The 14,510-nt window shown below is 52.0% G+C and overlaps 1 protein-coding gene across 1 annotated transcript in view; it reads left to right on the forward strand.

Moving 5' to 3' along the window:
• MFSD4A (major facilitator superfamily domain containing 4A) overlaps positions 1 to 12,383 on the forward strand; it is a 30,364-nt gene extending 17,981 nt beyond the window's left edge. The window contains exons 7-10 of the mRNA XM_002918209.4: positions 3,373 to 3,520; positions 7,103 to 7,173; positions 8,404 to 8,524; positions 9,674 to 12,383. Of these exons, the coding sequence (XP_002918255.2) occupies positions 3,373 to 3,520; positions 7,103 to 7,173; positions 8,404 to 8,524; positions 9,674 to 9,729 (396 nt within the window). The 3' untranslated portion in view covers positions 9,730 to 12,383. The remainder of the gene's footprint in view (positions 1 to 3,372; positions 3,521 to 7,102; positions 7,174 to 8,403; positions 8,525 to 9,673) is intronic.
• Positions 12,384 to 14,510: the final 2,127 nt, after the last annotated feature.

Genomic DNA, 14,510 nt, shown 5'->3' on the forward strand with positions numbered 1-14,510 from the left:
CTGTGAGGAGGGGTCCGGGTGGATCTCATTGTCAGAGAGGAAGGCCCTAGGATGGGAATGGGGATGGAGAGCAGTGGAGAAGGGAGAGTTAAGCTCAGTGCGGAGGAGGCCAAGGAGGTGCCCCAGGGAAGGAGCAAGACTCCACAAATCCTGGGTGGAGAAGAGTCGGGGTACACGTGCTGCTGGTGGCCAGCCTCTGCGGGATCCAAGGTCAGCGCTTAGACAGAGGACGGTGGGGGAAGGAGAGCGGCCAAAGCTCCCACTTGACTTAGGCACTGAGGACAAAAATGCATCTGGACTGCTGGTTTTTAAAAGGAAACCCAGATTCCCGGGCCCAGCCCAGACTTCATGAACCAGGGTGTCGAGGGGAGGGGACGTAGCCATCTATATATTTAACCTACACCCCAGGGGCTTCATGTTGTCAAGCAAGCTTGGGAAAACACTATCCAAGAGCAAATGACTTCCAAACACATTAGGCGTGCTTCTGGAAAATACAGATTCCCGGGCCCCTCCGCCAGAGAGTCTGATGCAGGGTGTGGAGAGGAGCCTTGCCATTGGGATCGTTTTCAGGGCTTTTCAGCTGCCTTCGGTGGGCACCCCGTCAGGATTACCGTCTGACAGCCCTGAGCGAGTTCCCTGGCGCTGCACCTGCCCAATGACTGTCATACTCCCTGCGACTTCTCGGGAGCAGTCCTCTCATGTTTGAAGGAACGGTCACCCTGCCCTCTGTTCTCCTGGGTCTCCACAACCACTTCCTGGTGAATGAATACGCACTCCGCGCAGGGCCTGTGGGGAGCTGCAGGGGACTGTTTCCCTCAGGAGCTCCCAGCCAGCTGGGGAAGAAGATGGGCAGGGGAGGGGTAGAGCGGGCCGGGCCCCGAGGGTCAGGAGGGTCAGGAGGGTCAGGATGCGGTTGGCCGGCAGGTGGGAAGCAGGCCGAGTGGGAGGAGAGCTGCTTGGTGGAGTTGCTAGTTCGCCCTGGGCATGCGCAGGTGTTTTCCAAACTCCCCCAAGTCTGGAGAGTTTCAGGGCGACTCTTCAAGGCTTGCCTAGAAATGTCTGGTTTGAAAATGGGGTGGCCAGGCAGCAGGAGGGGAGCGAGGGCAGCATCTTCAAAACACTGGTTCCACGCCAGGCATATAAGTTGGGAGCTGACTCTCCAGAAGGTGCCGGCGCCACGAGGGGCCAAGGTGGGGGAGTGTTCCGGACAGAGGACGCTGCTGGTTGAAAGGCCCAAGGGGGGAGCTAACTGGGGGAAAGCATGGTGGGCAGGGTCGGCGACAGGGAGCAGAGGGAACGGGTTGGCGCAGCAGACATGGCCTAGATCCTGCAAGGTCTTGTAAGCCAGGTTGGGGGTTTTATTCACAGTGGGAGAAAGGCAGGCCTTTAGAAGGTGTTAAGCAGAGAATGGACATGTTCTGCTTTGTGTTTCAAAAGCACACTCCCCTGTCCTGTGTGAGAGTCGACCTGGGAAGGGCAAGGGTCAAGCAGGGAGACGGTGAGGAGCCCCTCTCGCAGTCCTGGCATGAGAGGCGGCGGCTGGATGAGGGTGTCAGCATTGGTTTGGAGAGCTACAAGAGTCGACCACGTGTTTTGGGTGGAGTTGATAGGACTTGCCCTTGGCCTGAAGGGAGGAGGGGAGGGAATAAGGAGCCAAGGATACCTTAGTTACTGGGCCTGTCCGCTGGGTGGATGGGGATGGCATTCACTGACATGGGGGGGGGAGAGTCGGTTTGGGGGAGGAAAGGCCAAGTTCTGTTTGGACCACCCTGTCAGTCAGCCAGTCACCTATCAAAGGGGCGGAATTACGTGCAAGCCTGGCACTCCGGACACAGGTCGTGGCTGGAGGGATGGATTTAAGAGGCTGGGCGTAGAGATTTTTGAAACCGTGGCACTGGACCAACAGGGAATGCAGACAAAGAACGCACCAACTTTTAAAGATTGAGCAGAGGAGGAAGAAAGAGCAGTGAGGCTGTGGGGCCATTTTCTGTGCCAAAGAAATACATTATATTTGGAACCTTAAATGTGTCTTCTGCTTTCGCATTTTTACTGCATGAGAGAAGTCTTTCGCTTTGCTTCTCCATTGTGAAGAGCAGGTGTCTCCTTCAGCCGCCATTTGCAGTGGACCCCCTCTAGGGCAGCAACTCCTCGCAGGCAAGGCCTCTGAGTCTCGGGCTCAGACAGAGAGACCTTGCAGCAGAAATTGAGGGGCTGGTAAAGAAAGGTAAAGAGTTGGGGGCTCATGGGTTGCAATCGCTGGCTTCGTTCCTCCAGCTGGAGCAGGTCCCTGGGATTTGCCTGGGAGGGTGACCGTCCCTTCCCACCACACAGGCTCAGTTCATCTGTCAGTGGGCCGGGGCGGGGGGTGGGGGTGGAGNAAAAGCCCTGGTTTTCTGTGGAAGACCCTTATGTCTGGACATTAAGGAAAGCTCAAAACACACAGATAGTAGGACTGATCGTTGTGTAAAGAGTCCCAGTTCAAGAGGCTCTGCGTGGCTATCATTTCTGCAGCGCTCTCCAGGGTAGCTCTGGTAACCCATTTTGCAGACTAGGGGGCTAGAATTAGAGAGACCGAGGACTTCAAAGCCCCAGACTTGGTACTTACACCTGGGTCTTCTGCCTTCAGACCCCAGCTGCCTGAGTTTCTTCCCAGCAGCATTTTGCATCAAAATTACTCAATGTTGACATAAAAGCATTTTTAAGGAATTTAGAAAAAGAGCAACTTAACAAAAATATGCCCATGTGACAGAGACCCTTTCTGAACCAGAAAGATCTCTGGTGCCTGAGCCCATCCCAGGGCCCTTAACCACAGGCTGGAATCTGCTCATGGGAGTCTGAGCTGAAGCTGGGCTAGCCAGACTGCCACAGCCAGCAACCCTCTCCCTGGGAGGTCTCCCTGGATGCCAGAGAGTGGGGACCCCGCCACCTACCCCCGCTACCACCCTCAGCCCTGCCAGCCTCTCCTGCTACCCCTGGGCTTTCTCTGTGAACTCATGGCTTTTAAGGCAAGAAAAGCAGTGGAGAGCGGAGAGCTGATGGCTTGGCTGGAATTCCCCGTGCTCACAGATGAGACCTTGGGGACAGGCAGTACTGCCTCGCCAAGCGCTTCTTAAGTGTAGACGGCAGGCCATCTGCCTGTCTGGGTGGCTCCTTCCCCCCATCCCTCCACCGCACCCCCCCATCCGCTGTCTTCCGTTCCCAGAGCCTCCTTGGCGGAGACCAGGCCGGGGGAAGGTGCAGTTCCCAGGTCGTCCACAGGGAGGCGTCCTGGTCACACAGCGCCGCTCTAGGTTCAGGGCGGACCTTTCCAAGTCGGGAGCCTGAGGCCCAGTTTTTCCCCTTTACTGACACCCTCCATCTCTGCCGTCACAGGTCGGCGTGGTGATGACGTTCCTGGTGCTTCTCGTTTTCTCCTACAACGTCGCCTTCCTGTTCGTGGGGACAGCCAGCCTGGGCCTGTTCCTCAGCAGCACCTTCCCCAGCATGCTAGCCTACACGGAGGACATTCTGCAGTACAAAGGTGGGTGTGCAGGGGCGCAGAGCCACCCGCGTCCCCCCCACGGCTGGGTGACACATCCTCCCCTTCCAGCTCCATCGCTGCCCTGCCCCCTCCCAGAAATGCCTGCTCCCCTCCTGACTCTGGGGCCAACTTCTTGGCGGTGGGGGGGGGGGTGGGTGTGGCTGTTCTGACCCACGTGGCTTTCCCCCATCAGCTGTACACCTGTGTCATGTGATTTCAGGCCCCCTGAGAAGCAGTAAGCTCCTCTTTCCTGTTTTCTTTTTCCCGTGGTAATGTCTCCTGACCCACAGCTGGCATTTTGTGTAACGTGGGTGTGCTGGAAATTCCAAGTCCAGACCAGCAAAGTGGCCCAGGAAAAGTGACGGCCTAGGAAAGGGGTGATCACTTACCAGTAACAGTGCCTCCTCGCCTCGCTGTGCTTGTGGGGGTTTTTGGAAGCCCCGAGGATTAAAACAGTGCCTCCACACTCGATTTGGGGTTGTGAGCATGGGGTTCTTTGATGTCAGAAACCTCAAATTCTCTCCAGTAATCTCTCTCCCCTTTCTGTAGCCTCCCAACGGCATATAGCAAAGATCTTTTTTTAAAATGAGTTAATTAAAAATAATTATGCTTTGAACATTTAACATTACCCTTAGAAGTCACTAGAGTGCCCTAGGGTGTCTGAAAACAAGCGTTGCAGGGGAGTGATTTCTTTAGGGGAGTAGTGGGGAAATGGGTGTAGGAGGTGTGGAGGTGGCCCGAGCTGTTAGAGCTAAAACCAACTCAGCTACCCACAGTAACAAGAGATGGGAGGCCTGCATCCTTGAAATTTAAGGATGATCTCCAAACCCCGAGTAAGGGAAGCAGTGAAGTAACTTTGGTGTCCCATGTCACACGGAAGATCCCAGAGTTCTAAGTGGTCAACTAGTGTCAGAGTATAGGAGCTCCTAGCTGACTCCGCCCATACAGCATGCGACGCCTGACCTCGGGGTCGTGAGTTCAAGCCCCACCTTGGGCGTAGAGCCTACTTAAAAAGAAATTAATGAATGAACTAAGCTAAATGTTAGAGTATAATAACAATAATAACACTCATTGGTATTGGTTGATTCTGCCTGCAAATGATCGCTCAAATCCATCCTCGTCTCCTCTCTTGCCATCCCTGCCTTAGGTCAGGCCTTTCCTATCACGTGCCTGCTTGGAATGCTTCATGGTGCCCAGCCTTTCCCAGTTTCTTTCACCTCCATCTCTGCTTTGGCAGGTCTTGGCCTGTCCCCTTCCCATTTGCCTCCCTCAGTGGTTCTCAGTGCTGCTCCCACATTAGAATCACCTGGAGTGGGGCGCCTGGGTGGCTCGGTTGGTGAAGCGGCTGCCTTCAGCTCAGGTCATGATCCCGGGGTCCTGGGATCGAGCCCCACATTGGGCTCCTTGCTCAGCGGGGAGCCTGCTTCTCCCCTGCCTGCCGCTTCCCCTTCGTGCTTGCTCTCTCCCTCCCTCTCTCTCTGTGTCAAATAAATAAATAAAATCTTGGGAAAAAAAAAAAAGAATTACCTGGAGCGCTTGTAACAAACCCCAAGTCCTGGGCTTTCTTTCCACAACGTCCGATAGAACGGGTCCGGAGCTACTGGGGGTTCTGAAGTGCAGCCCAGGTAGGACCACCTGGGAGGCCGTCCCCCGCACTGCTGCAGAGGGGTTCCTGTGAAACACGGAGCCGGTCACAGCCTGCGTGACTTCCTGTGGGGCTCTTTTCCTTTCTCGCGCCTCCTCTCACCCCGCTGCCACTGGGCCTGCATGCTAGCCATGGTGAATGACCTGCTATTCTCTGCCCAGAGTGCCCACTCTCCTCTGTCTCTCCCTCTCCACCCCTTCTGGAAGCTTCTCTGAAGCCCCTTGGAAAGGTGTACCTTCCTCAAGACTTCTGTACCTATGTTATCTGTGTCCTCTCCTCAACGACGTGCTCCCGACGTGCGGGCACCACAATGTCCGTCCTGCCTGCACATTTTCTGGCTTTGTGACCTCGTACAATTCCCTTTTCTTCCCCTTTCTGAACCTGTTTTCCCATCTACAAAATGGGATGCACACACCTACCTGTAGGGTTGTTGGTGCATTAGGGGAAATGAACACTTGACTTAGCTGCTTAACTGCCTCCCAGGTGCTCTGTCTATGTTAACTCTGGTCATCTGAGTACTCTCAGCGTTCAGCTCAGTACCTGATGCGCAGAAAGTACTGGAAGGTTTTTGAAGGAATGAGTGGCATAGACATGGATGCTACTGGAATTCAGAGAAGGGAGTGACCAATGCTGAATCCACACATAGCTTCACAGAGTTGATGGGACGGGGAGCTGGCCCCTGATTTGGAAAGGCAGAAGGACTAAGGAAAAGCATTCCAGGGAAGGGTGGGGCGGGGGCTGTGAACAAAGTAACAGCAAAGGCAGAGAGAGAGAAATGTAAGCCAGTCCAAAAGATCTTGAAACCCATAGTCAACAATGATGATCCCTGTTTTTTCAAAAAACACTAAGCATATGTTGGCCACTGAGCTAAAATTCAAGGCTCGGTCCTGTCTCGTGGGGGGCCCAGGAGAAGGGTGGAGGGGCCCAGGGAAACGCAGGTTTAGGGCCTGGGGGAGGTTCCTAGAGGAGGTCTGAAGGAGGAACTTAGAAGATGAGAGGAGCTTGGCAGATGCGGGGCGGGTGGGGGACGGGGGGCACGCTCAGGAGGCGGTGAACGCATGCGTTGGAACCTGGCCTGGCGCAGGACTGCGCAGGGGCTGGAAGCGGGTGGTTTCTCCCGTCTGGAGGGCCTGGAGGGTAGATTGTGAGCAGGGGCGAGAGGCGTCTGAGCCCTCCGCAGGGACGGGTTATAAAGGGCCCTGCAAACCACGTGACAGCCTGGGGTCTTTATCCTGCAGGCAGCGTTGAAGGGGTGAAGCAGACAATTGGCGGGGTTTCGCGGGTTCACGGTGTGCCCACACAAGGCTAAGCAGTGCCCTGTACTGCATCGGACTTCCCACGGGGCAACCCTGTGGAGAGGGTGTTTGTGCCCATTTTACAGAAGGAAACCGAGGCCTAGAGAAGGGGGGAACGGGCCTCAGGTCACACGGCTGGTAGCTGACTCCGCCTGGGCCCAGGACCCGAGTCTGACTCAGAAGCTTGGACTCAGAAGGTCTGTGCCATGTTGCCGGAGCAGGCAGAGCTGTGGCCGGTCAGTGCAGCACAGGGGCAGTGAGGACATGGGTCTGCCCAGAGCAGAGGGCTGGCCAGAGCAGGTCAGAAAAGCTTTCTGCAAAGGCAGGTGGCAGCCAGATTGGGAAGGATCCTTCCTAATGCCGGGCTGAGCAACTTGGAATCTACCCTGAAGACAACCCTGAGTACTGAAGGCTCTAGAACAGTGAAAACATAGTGACAGCAGGACCTAAGCATTCCCAAAGCAAAGTTAAGGACTAGAGTCTGAGAAATCTGAGGAATTCTGAGTCCGAGGAATTCGAAGTAGTCCTCTTAGCCATCACACCATTTTCCGAAGTCTTCCCGGAAATAATGGGGGTTATACCAGCTGACTTGGGTCTCCTTAACTTGCTTTTACTAACCCAAATCCTTCTCTTTGGGGTCAGGCTGTGCGACCACAGTGCTGGTGACGGGGGCAGGAATTGGCGAGATGGTCCTCCAGATGCTGGTTGGTTCGGTATGTGGGGAAACTCTAGGGGAAGGGGCCGGCATTTGGGGAGCATCCCTCCGAGCAGGCGGGAAGATGCAGCCAGCCACCTTCTGAACCCATGCTGTCCCTTCCCTGAGGGTCCCGCCCAGCAAGCAGGGCCCCCATGATCTGTTACCTGTTTCTGCTTCTGAGCCAGCTTTGAAAGCTGAGCTTCCGAATGTGGGACTTGGAAATGTGAAGGGATGTATGGTACAGTCCAACGCAAACACAAGGCCTGTCTGGGAGCAGGGCCAGCAGGGCCCCGTGAGAATGTCCGTTAGCTCCCAGAGCCTGGGATGGGATTGAGGGGGGACGGGAGTTCGTTTCCCACCCCTTCTCAACCGACCATCCCCACCCCACCTCTCCTAGCCTTTGGCCACCCTCCACGGGGCCCAGCTGCCCTGCCCCGATCAAGGGCCAGCCCTCCGACTTCTCTTCAGATAGATCCATGTGTCATCTGTTCACCAGGAGAAAAAAATACATCTGCTTTTTGTTGAAGGCTCTAAGGCATACATTGTCATTCCCCTTTTTACAAAGGAGGATATTGAAAGTCGGGTAAATTAGCAGCTTGCCCTCGGTCAGTCCTCCTTCTAATAAGTGACAGGACGTTCAAACCCAGGTCTCTCAGTCTCCCACATGCCCCTAATCACAACCCTCCTTCCCTCTGCTGGTGCCCTGCCCGGAAGGGTAAGGGCTGCGTCGAAATGACGTGATGTCTGGGGTTTGCTTCGGTGTAATCTAGTGCAGGGAAGAAGTCGGGGGGTGGAGGTAGGGGTGGGGTAACAGAGGAAGTTGGTGCTAAATGTTAAAGTCAGGTGATGGGTCCCTGGGAGTTCCATAACCACCTTGGCCTGTGCTTTCCATTTCCCACGATAAAAGGATATGTATAAAATCTTTTGCAAAGTTCTACTTAGGCCTTGTGGGTTCAGAGTTTTAAGGAAGATATGGAGATTTTCAGAAGGTTCCAGACAAGAGCTAGCAGGGACGGCCGGGGTCATGGGGTGCAACCCCTGCCTCAGAGCAGGATTTCTGCCTCCTCCAGAAACACAGCCTTGAAGCGAAGCCAAGACGGCCCTCCTACCCGCGGTCCTGCCCAGCGGTGTGCCAGGAGGGCTGCCACCTGACGGAGGAACCGGCCAGGGGTCGGAGGAAGCTGCTCCCTGCAGTACGCCTTCGTGTGCAGTTCTGATGGTCTGTGTCTGTCTTCCCCTCTGGCAGGTATTCCAGGCTCAGGGCAGCTACAGTTTCCTGGTCTGCGGCGTGATCTTTGGTTGCTTGGCTTTCACCTTCTATATCTTGCTCCTGTTTTTCCACAGGATGCACCCTGGACTCTCATCAGGTAAGGAAAGAATCCATGTCTACACAAGAGGAGGAAAACAGAGCGGGGGGGAGGCTGTGGGAGATGCTGGCGATCTTAGCACGCCACAAAGGCTATTCTGTTCCAAGTAAAATGCAAGGAAATGTTTATTTTTCTACAGCTTCCTTTTCCCCTCTTCCTGCTTTGCCATGCGATTGTCTGCACTGGTCTCTTAGGGCAGGAGGGAATGGGATAGGCTGACTCATAGTTTCTCCGTTAGGAGAGGGGCATGGAGTGTGAACTTGGCTTCCTGCGTCCCACCATGCCATGGGACCACGGGCCAAGAATCTCTTTCCAGCCCGTGTGGGGCCCTGAAAGGCAGATTCTGCCTCCTTGGCTGGAACGAGGCCCAGAAGCCTAATTGGCCATCTCTTTGCAGTTTAGGATTTTGACTCTAGTCCAGAGTTCTTTCTCAAAAAGAGGTCCTTTGGGCCAAGTGGCAAAGGAAAGCTCCTTCAGGGCAAAGATGCCTCCTAAGAATAGTCTCGTTCCTGGAGACCCCAGGGAAGGGGAGTCCCAAAGCTATTTTCATACCCCTGAGCCTCCCTGCCTCCCTGCCCTTCTGCCCAGAGAGCTCAAAGCCCCAGCAAGCGTATCAGCTCTTCTTGGAGCCAGTTCTTAAGAGAAGGTGCCCAGGCAGAGCCCTCATACTCTCCGTAAGAGCAAAACAATCACCAAAAAAAGTGGAAGGAACAGGTTATCTGCAGTCCTCTCGCTCAGGTGGCCACTCAGTTTAAAGGCCCAGAAGAACAATGGGGGCCCCCCCGAGTCCGCACTACCTGTAGCCTTGCTCGCCGAGGTGGCAGGTACCTAGCCTAGCACTCAGCACGGAGCCTTAATTTAGGTTCGAGAACCTTCATTGAGGTTCGAGAAATGTTTGAATATGCCATGAGTAACACCTAATGAGCTCCCTATTCATGGGAGACAAAAAGAAACCTCTATTCCTCAAGCCCTAGACACTAGTCTTAACAAACTCCCTTCAGTGGTTTGCCAGAACTAGTAAGTCTGACTTTGGACTTGGCTCCCTGCGGAGCCTTAGAATGGTAGAGAAACAAAAGCCTGGGGAAGCTCTCAGAAGGAACTGTTGCAATCAGAGCTGCTAGAACACGCTCCCTGTGTTTTCTTTCGTAGTTCCTACCCAGGACAAAGCCCTAGGAATGGAAAGCTCAGAGTGCTACCAGAGGTAAAGCTGGGTGAAGGGGGCCGGCGAAGACTGCCAGACTCTTGGAAACCAGCACAGACCGAAGTGTGCGAGACAGTTGGGGGAGGCATGGAGGCCATCTCTCCACGCCTTGGCTTGGGTCTTCTCCACTAATCCTTGCTTGGTAGAAGAGATTAAATTGACTTCTGGTACCTGGATCCTCCCGGCGCAAATCATTAGAAGTTTACCGGAAGGATATTCAAGTTCCCTTCCTCTTCCCTGGTTTGGACCTTTGGTCAGAGCTGTCCAGGATACCCAGATGGGAAGGAAGAAGACAGCCATATGCTTCACTCCATCGGCCACCTCTTGCATGGACCACACCCTGCCTGGGTTTGAAGATCACATCTAGTTGAAGTTTGGAAGAATAAGTTGAAATTGTAAAGTTCAATGATCATTGCTAGATGTAGATATATTTTAAATTGGTCAAAAACAAACTCCAAGTTATTCCCTGGCATGCTCAAAGAATGTATATGCTTTTTACTTTTTGAGAGTCCAAAGTCCCTCAAATTCCAGTTGCTGATATCAGTAGTTCATGTAACATCTCAAACATCGTAAGGAAAAGTGACTCTTGCTATCTTTGGGACACTAATTCGATGGTACGCTGGGCTAGCTCAGACTCGCTTCCAAAAGCCGATTGTTAAAATTTCATTTCGAGAGCTGGTTGTTAAACACAGCCATTATTCAAAATGAAATTATAGAAACTTACAATTACATTAAAAACAAAGGTCATAACCACTCAAAACTCATCACTTCCTTGAAGTTTTTTCACTTGTACTGTGTCTGTGTAGTGGAAAGTGTGCTTCTGAGCACCTCCTTCCAGCAGCACTCTCAGTGATCATGTGTTTGGCGGCTGGAGGTCGGCCACGTGGGAATAGTCACTCCACAGAAACTAGCAAAGGCTCTCCATCCTGGCTTTTCTTCTGCTCCCCCCTCCCCGCCCCCACCAGAGCCCATTGTTAAACATCCATCAGCGGACCACTGCTAACAGTCAATGCCAACTGGCCCGAAGTTTCTGGGAGAATGGGATGAAGAGTCTGTTTTTCTTGACTAACATTGCGCATATAAAAGGTGTAGAAACAGCACTAAGAATTTCTCGAAACTATCTAATTTAAACTTGTCATCTTTTATAGAGGAAAAAAAGCTCTTTATACCATGTCAAGTTGTTTCCTTTAACAAAAAGCTGGGGGTGCCGAGCACACACGGGGCAGCACACTGAGGAGGAAGCGCTCCTGCCCAGAGAGTGTCCCCTAGTCACCCAGAGAGAATCCCAAGCCGGCCACTTGGAAAGAGTTAAGAGCACTGAGGCTCCGTAAGTAGTGAAATGGCTATTACCTGCAGTTTCTCCGTGTAGGTACAAATGTACCTGTATGAACAGGGAAGGTGGATCGAGGGTCTCAGCAGCAGGTGTAAGGGGTGGCCCCACACAGACCGGTGTCTGGACCGGTGTCTCCCAGATCTGTGGCACTGGTCCCGTCTGCCGGCATCCTGTGTGCTGATGGGACTCAGGGGGGAGCGAGCCCGGTGGGAGCGGTGGCCTCCCCCTCTAGCCTTGTGGCCCCAGGCAGAGAGATTACAGATGCTCTTCCGGCCTGGGTTTTTTTCTTCTTTTTTTTTTAGATCTAAGTGACATTTCTAAAAGCACGTACCCTACCTCAAAAGACTTCTGAAAGAATTAAGTGACTTTGTTCGAAGCAAGGACTGGATGCCTGACAGAAACTGCTTAATCAATGTTGACAATTTTTATTTTTAAAACCTCCTCATTAGCGGCTTCAAAATTGTTCCTATGTTTGGTACATATTTATTGTAGGTCAAACAGATCCAAATTCTTTTTTGAAAGCTGATGGTCTAGGGGTGTCGTTTTAACCAGATCTGTAAATACTTAAAAGTATTTGATGGCTGCCAGACTTAAATGTGCAATCTAACTGGAGTGAGTGACTGACCTGGACAAAAAAGAAAGTTGTATTTTTCTTGTGGTTTTTCAAAAACAAAACAAAAAACCCTTCCTTTTTATACAGATTTAGAAAGAAGAATCATTGACTTTATCTAAGGTGTCATGATTAATTTAAGAATATAGAAAACAAGATTGAAACAAATCTAAGTGTATCTTTCCTGAAATAAAATATTTTAAATTTAATAAGCGTGTTATCCATTATGGACAATGGATTCTTTTATATGAAGCTCAGAAACAAATGACCAAATATTTCCCAAAGAGCGGTCTCTCTCAAACTAGAGGTTCGCATGGCTGATATTTTAGAAGAAATTTAAATATAATCAGAATAAGGGAAGGCAGATAGGTTTCTCTACCACACTTCAAAATCAGTTACAGAGCAAGTAGGCTTTTTACCTGATCGTCCTCCTTTAAAGAGGTTTGACATTTCAGAGTGCGGCCCTATCACCCTGTGCCCAGGTGTCCCTCTGCTACTCGAAGGTGGGAATCTGATCCATCTGGACACCAGATTCACTAAAGGAAGATGGAGTGACCTAGAGGTCTTTCAGAGGATTCCTTCATTCATTTTAAAAAGATTGACGGAGTACCTGCTGTGTTCAAGGCACTGCTCAGGTGTAGAGATAGAGCAGAGCCAGAAGTCCCTGCCTCCTGGAGATTACACTGCAGCAGAACAGATGGACAGCAAGAACACGCCGCGGGATGAAGGAAGATCAAGCTGGAGGAAGGGGGTTGGAGGAGGGACTGCCAAGTGATGCTCTTGCAAAGCTTTCCTGAGGAAGTGCCGTTTGCGCCGGAACCTAGACACAGTGCTAGCGGCCAGGGACTCCGAGTACCTAGTACCTGAACAAGCCTGTCGGGCCTGTTGGGCAGGGGACAGCAGGGGCAGGGGTGCAGGGGCGTTGGCCTGCATGGGTTGAAGTGCAGTGGGGACGGTGGGACAGAGGAAGGAAATAGGTGGGAGTGGCAGCTAGGAGCCCAGATTCTGGGGTTTTTATGTGAGCTCAGTGGGAGTTGCGAGTAGGCAGGGCACATGGTCTCATTTACGCTTTTTTTTTTTTTTTTAAGATTTTTTAAATTTATGTGTCAGAGGAGGGGTGGGAAGAGAGAGCGGTAGGCCAGAGGGAGAAGCAAGCTTTCCGCTGAGCAGGCAGCCCGACTCGAGACTCATCCCAGGACCCTGGGATCATGCGTGACCTGAGCCGAAGGCAGACGCTTCACCGACTGAGCCACCCAGGCATCCCTCATTTACACTTTTTGTTGTGTGGAGGAGAAACTGTGGGACAGGAGTGAGACCAGGACACCAGCAAGGGCACGACTGCCCAGACTATGTAAGACAGGATGATGGACAACATTGGTAGCATCAGAAGTAGTGAATGTGATTGGGTTCAAGCTATATTTCCAAAGTCAGAATTTGCTGATGGATGGGGCGTGGGTGTGAGGAAGAGGGGAATGTAGGATGACTCCAAGGCATGTGACTTGAGTTACTGGCCCTATAACAAGGCCATTGACCACTGGAAGATGAAGGGGGCGGTGCTCAACAGTTCTGTTTCGGGCATGTTCATTTTTTGATGCCATCTTGGATATCAAGAAGGCTGGTAAATTTCAAAGTTGAGAGCTTCAAAGTCAAGCCCAAAGGTATCAATTTCGTGATCACATACACATAGCACTTACAGCCCTGGGACTGAAGAAGACCACCGAGAGAGAGAGAACATAGAGGCTGGAAGGCTGAGCCCTGGGGTTAACACCTCGAGGTTTGAAGAAAGAATATGATCCAGCAGAGCAAGAGAAGCCAGGGAAGGAGGAGGAAGTTCAGGAGGGACCGTGGTTTCCTAGAAAGCATCGTGAAGAGTATCTCGAGGAGGAAGTAACCAACGCCACCAGGAGTTCCGATGAGGGCTGACCATCAACCGCAGGACTGGGCAACATGGATGGTGGCCTGGATGAGAGCGGGGTTTCTGGCAATGATGATGATGACATATTCAAAGCACATGGGAATCCTAACATCAATCGTGATGCTCCAGCAGCCGCCTTAACACCACTGCTTCCCATCTGGTAGAAATGATCTTTCCAGTTTCATTTTTCATGACATGCCGTCCTTGGGTTATCCTAAAGGAAGTCACCTTCATGGACTCCAGTTACGGGGCGTATCACAAGTATTGTGCTTTCTAGTGACAGTCAGTGTGAAAGCTTCCAAAGGTTAATGATGCTCTCCTACCTGGTAACGCGAGCCCTGGGAAATTACCCAATGTTGGGCTAGTATTTTGTCATTCGATCCATCTAAAAAACACAAAGTGACTGAAAAATGGACCTTATGCCTCTCAGGAGGATGTGTCCACAGAAAGGTTAGAGAATGGTGGGTCAAGCTTTTTTACTGAAGGATTTCTTAGAGCTTTCCATATTCTAATAATGCATTCTGAATCTCCAAGAGGTGGTGCCCCCATTTCCCAAACTTATTCGACCTCATGGGACTGCTGTTTGTTATAGGTAATATTGTGACCACAGTGGCTTAGGATCCAGCAGTCGTCGGAAGTGGTTCCTACCCAACCACCTGAACACGGCTTACCCACCACCTGAAGGGACTCTTCACTGCGGCCCCCAAAGAACCCTCTGTGACACTATCCTGTCATCCATACCTAGGGACAGGAGACAGACGTCTGTGATGTAATGTGTGCCACTTACTAACTCCACTTTCCCCATGGATATTGGATCAACTCAGTTCTGAAAGAGCCTCATTTCATTTACTTCATGAACTCAAGTCTTCAGTTTCTTATGCTGAAAACTACACGAAGAGACAATGCCTTGAGCAGAAATAAGCAAAA

Source organism: Ailuropoda melanoleuca, chromosome 8 (assembly GCF_002007445.2).
Source record: "Ailuropoda melanoleuca isolate Jingjing chromosome 8, ASM200744v2, whole genome shotgun sequence".
NCBI lineage: Eukaryota > Metazoa > Chordata > Mammalia > Carnivora > Ursidae > Ailuropoda > Ailuropoda melanoleuca.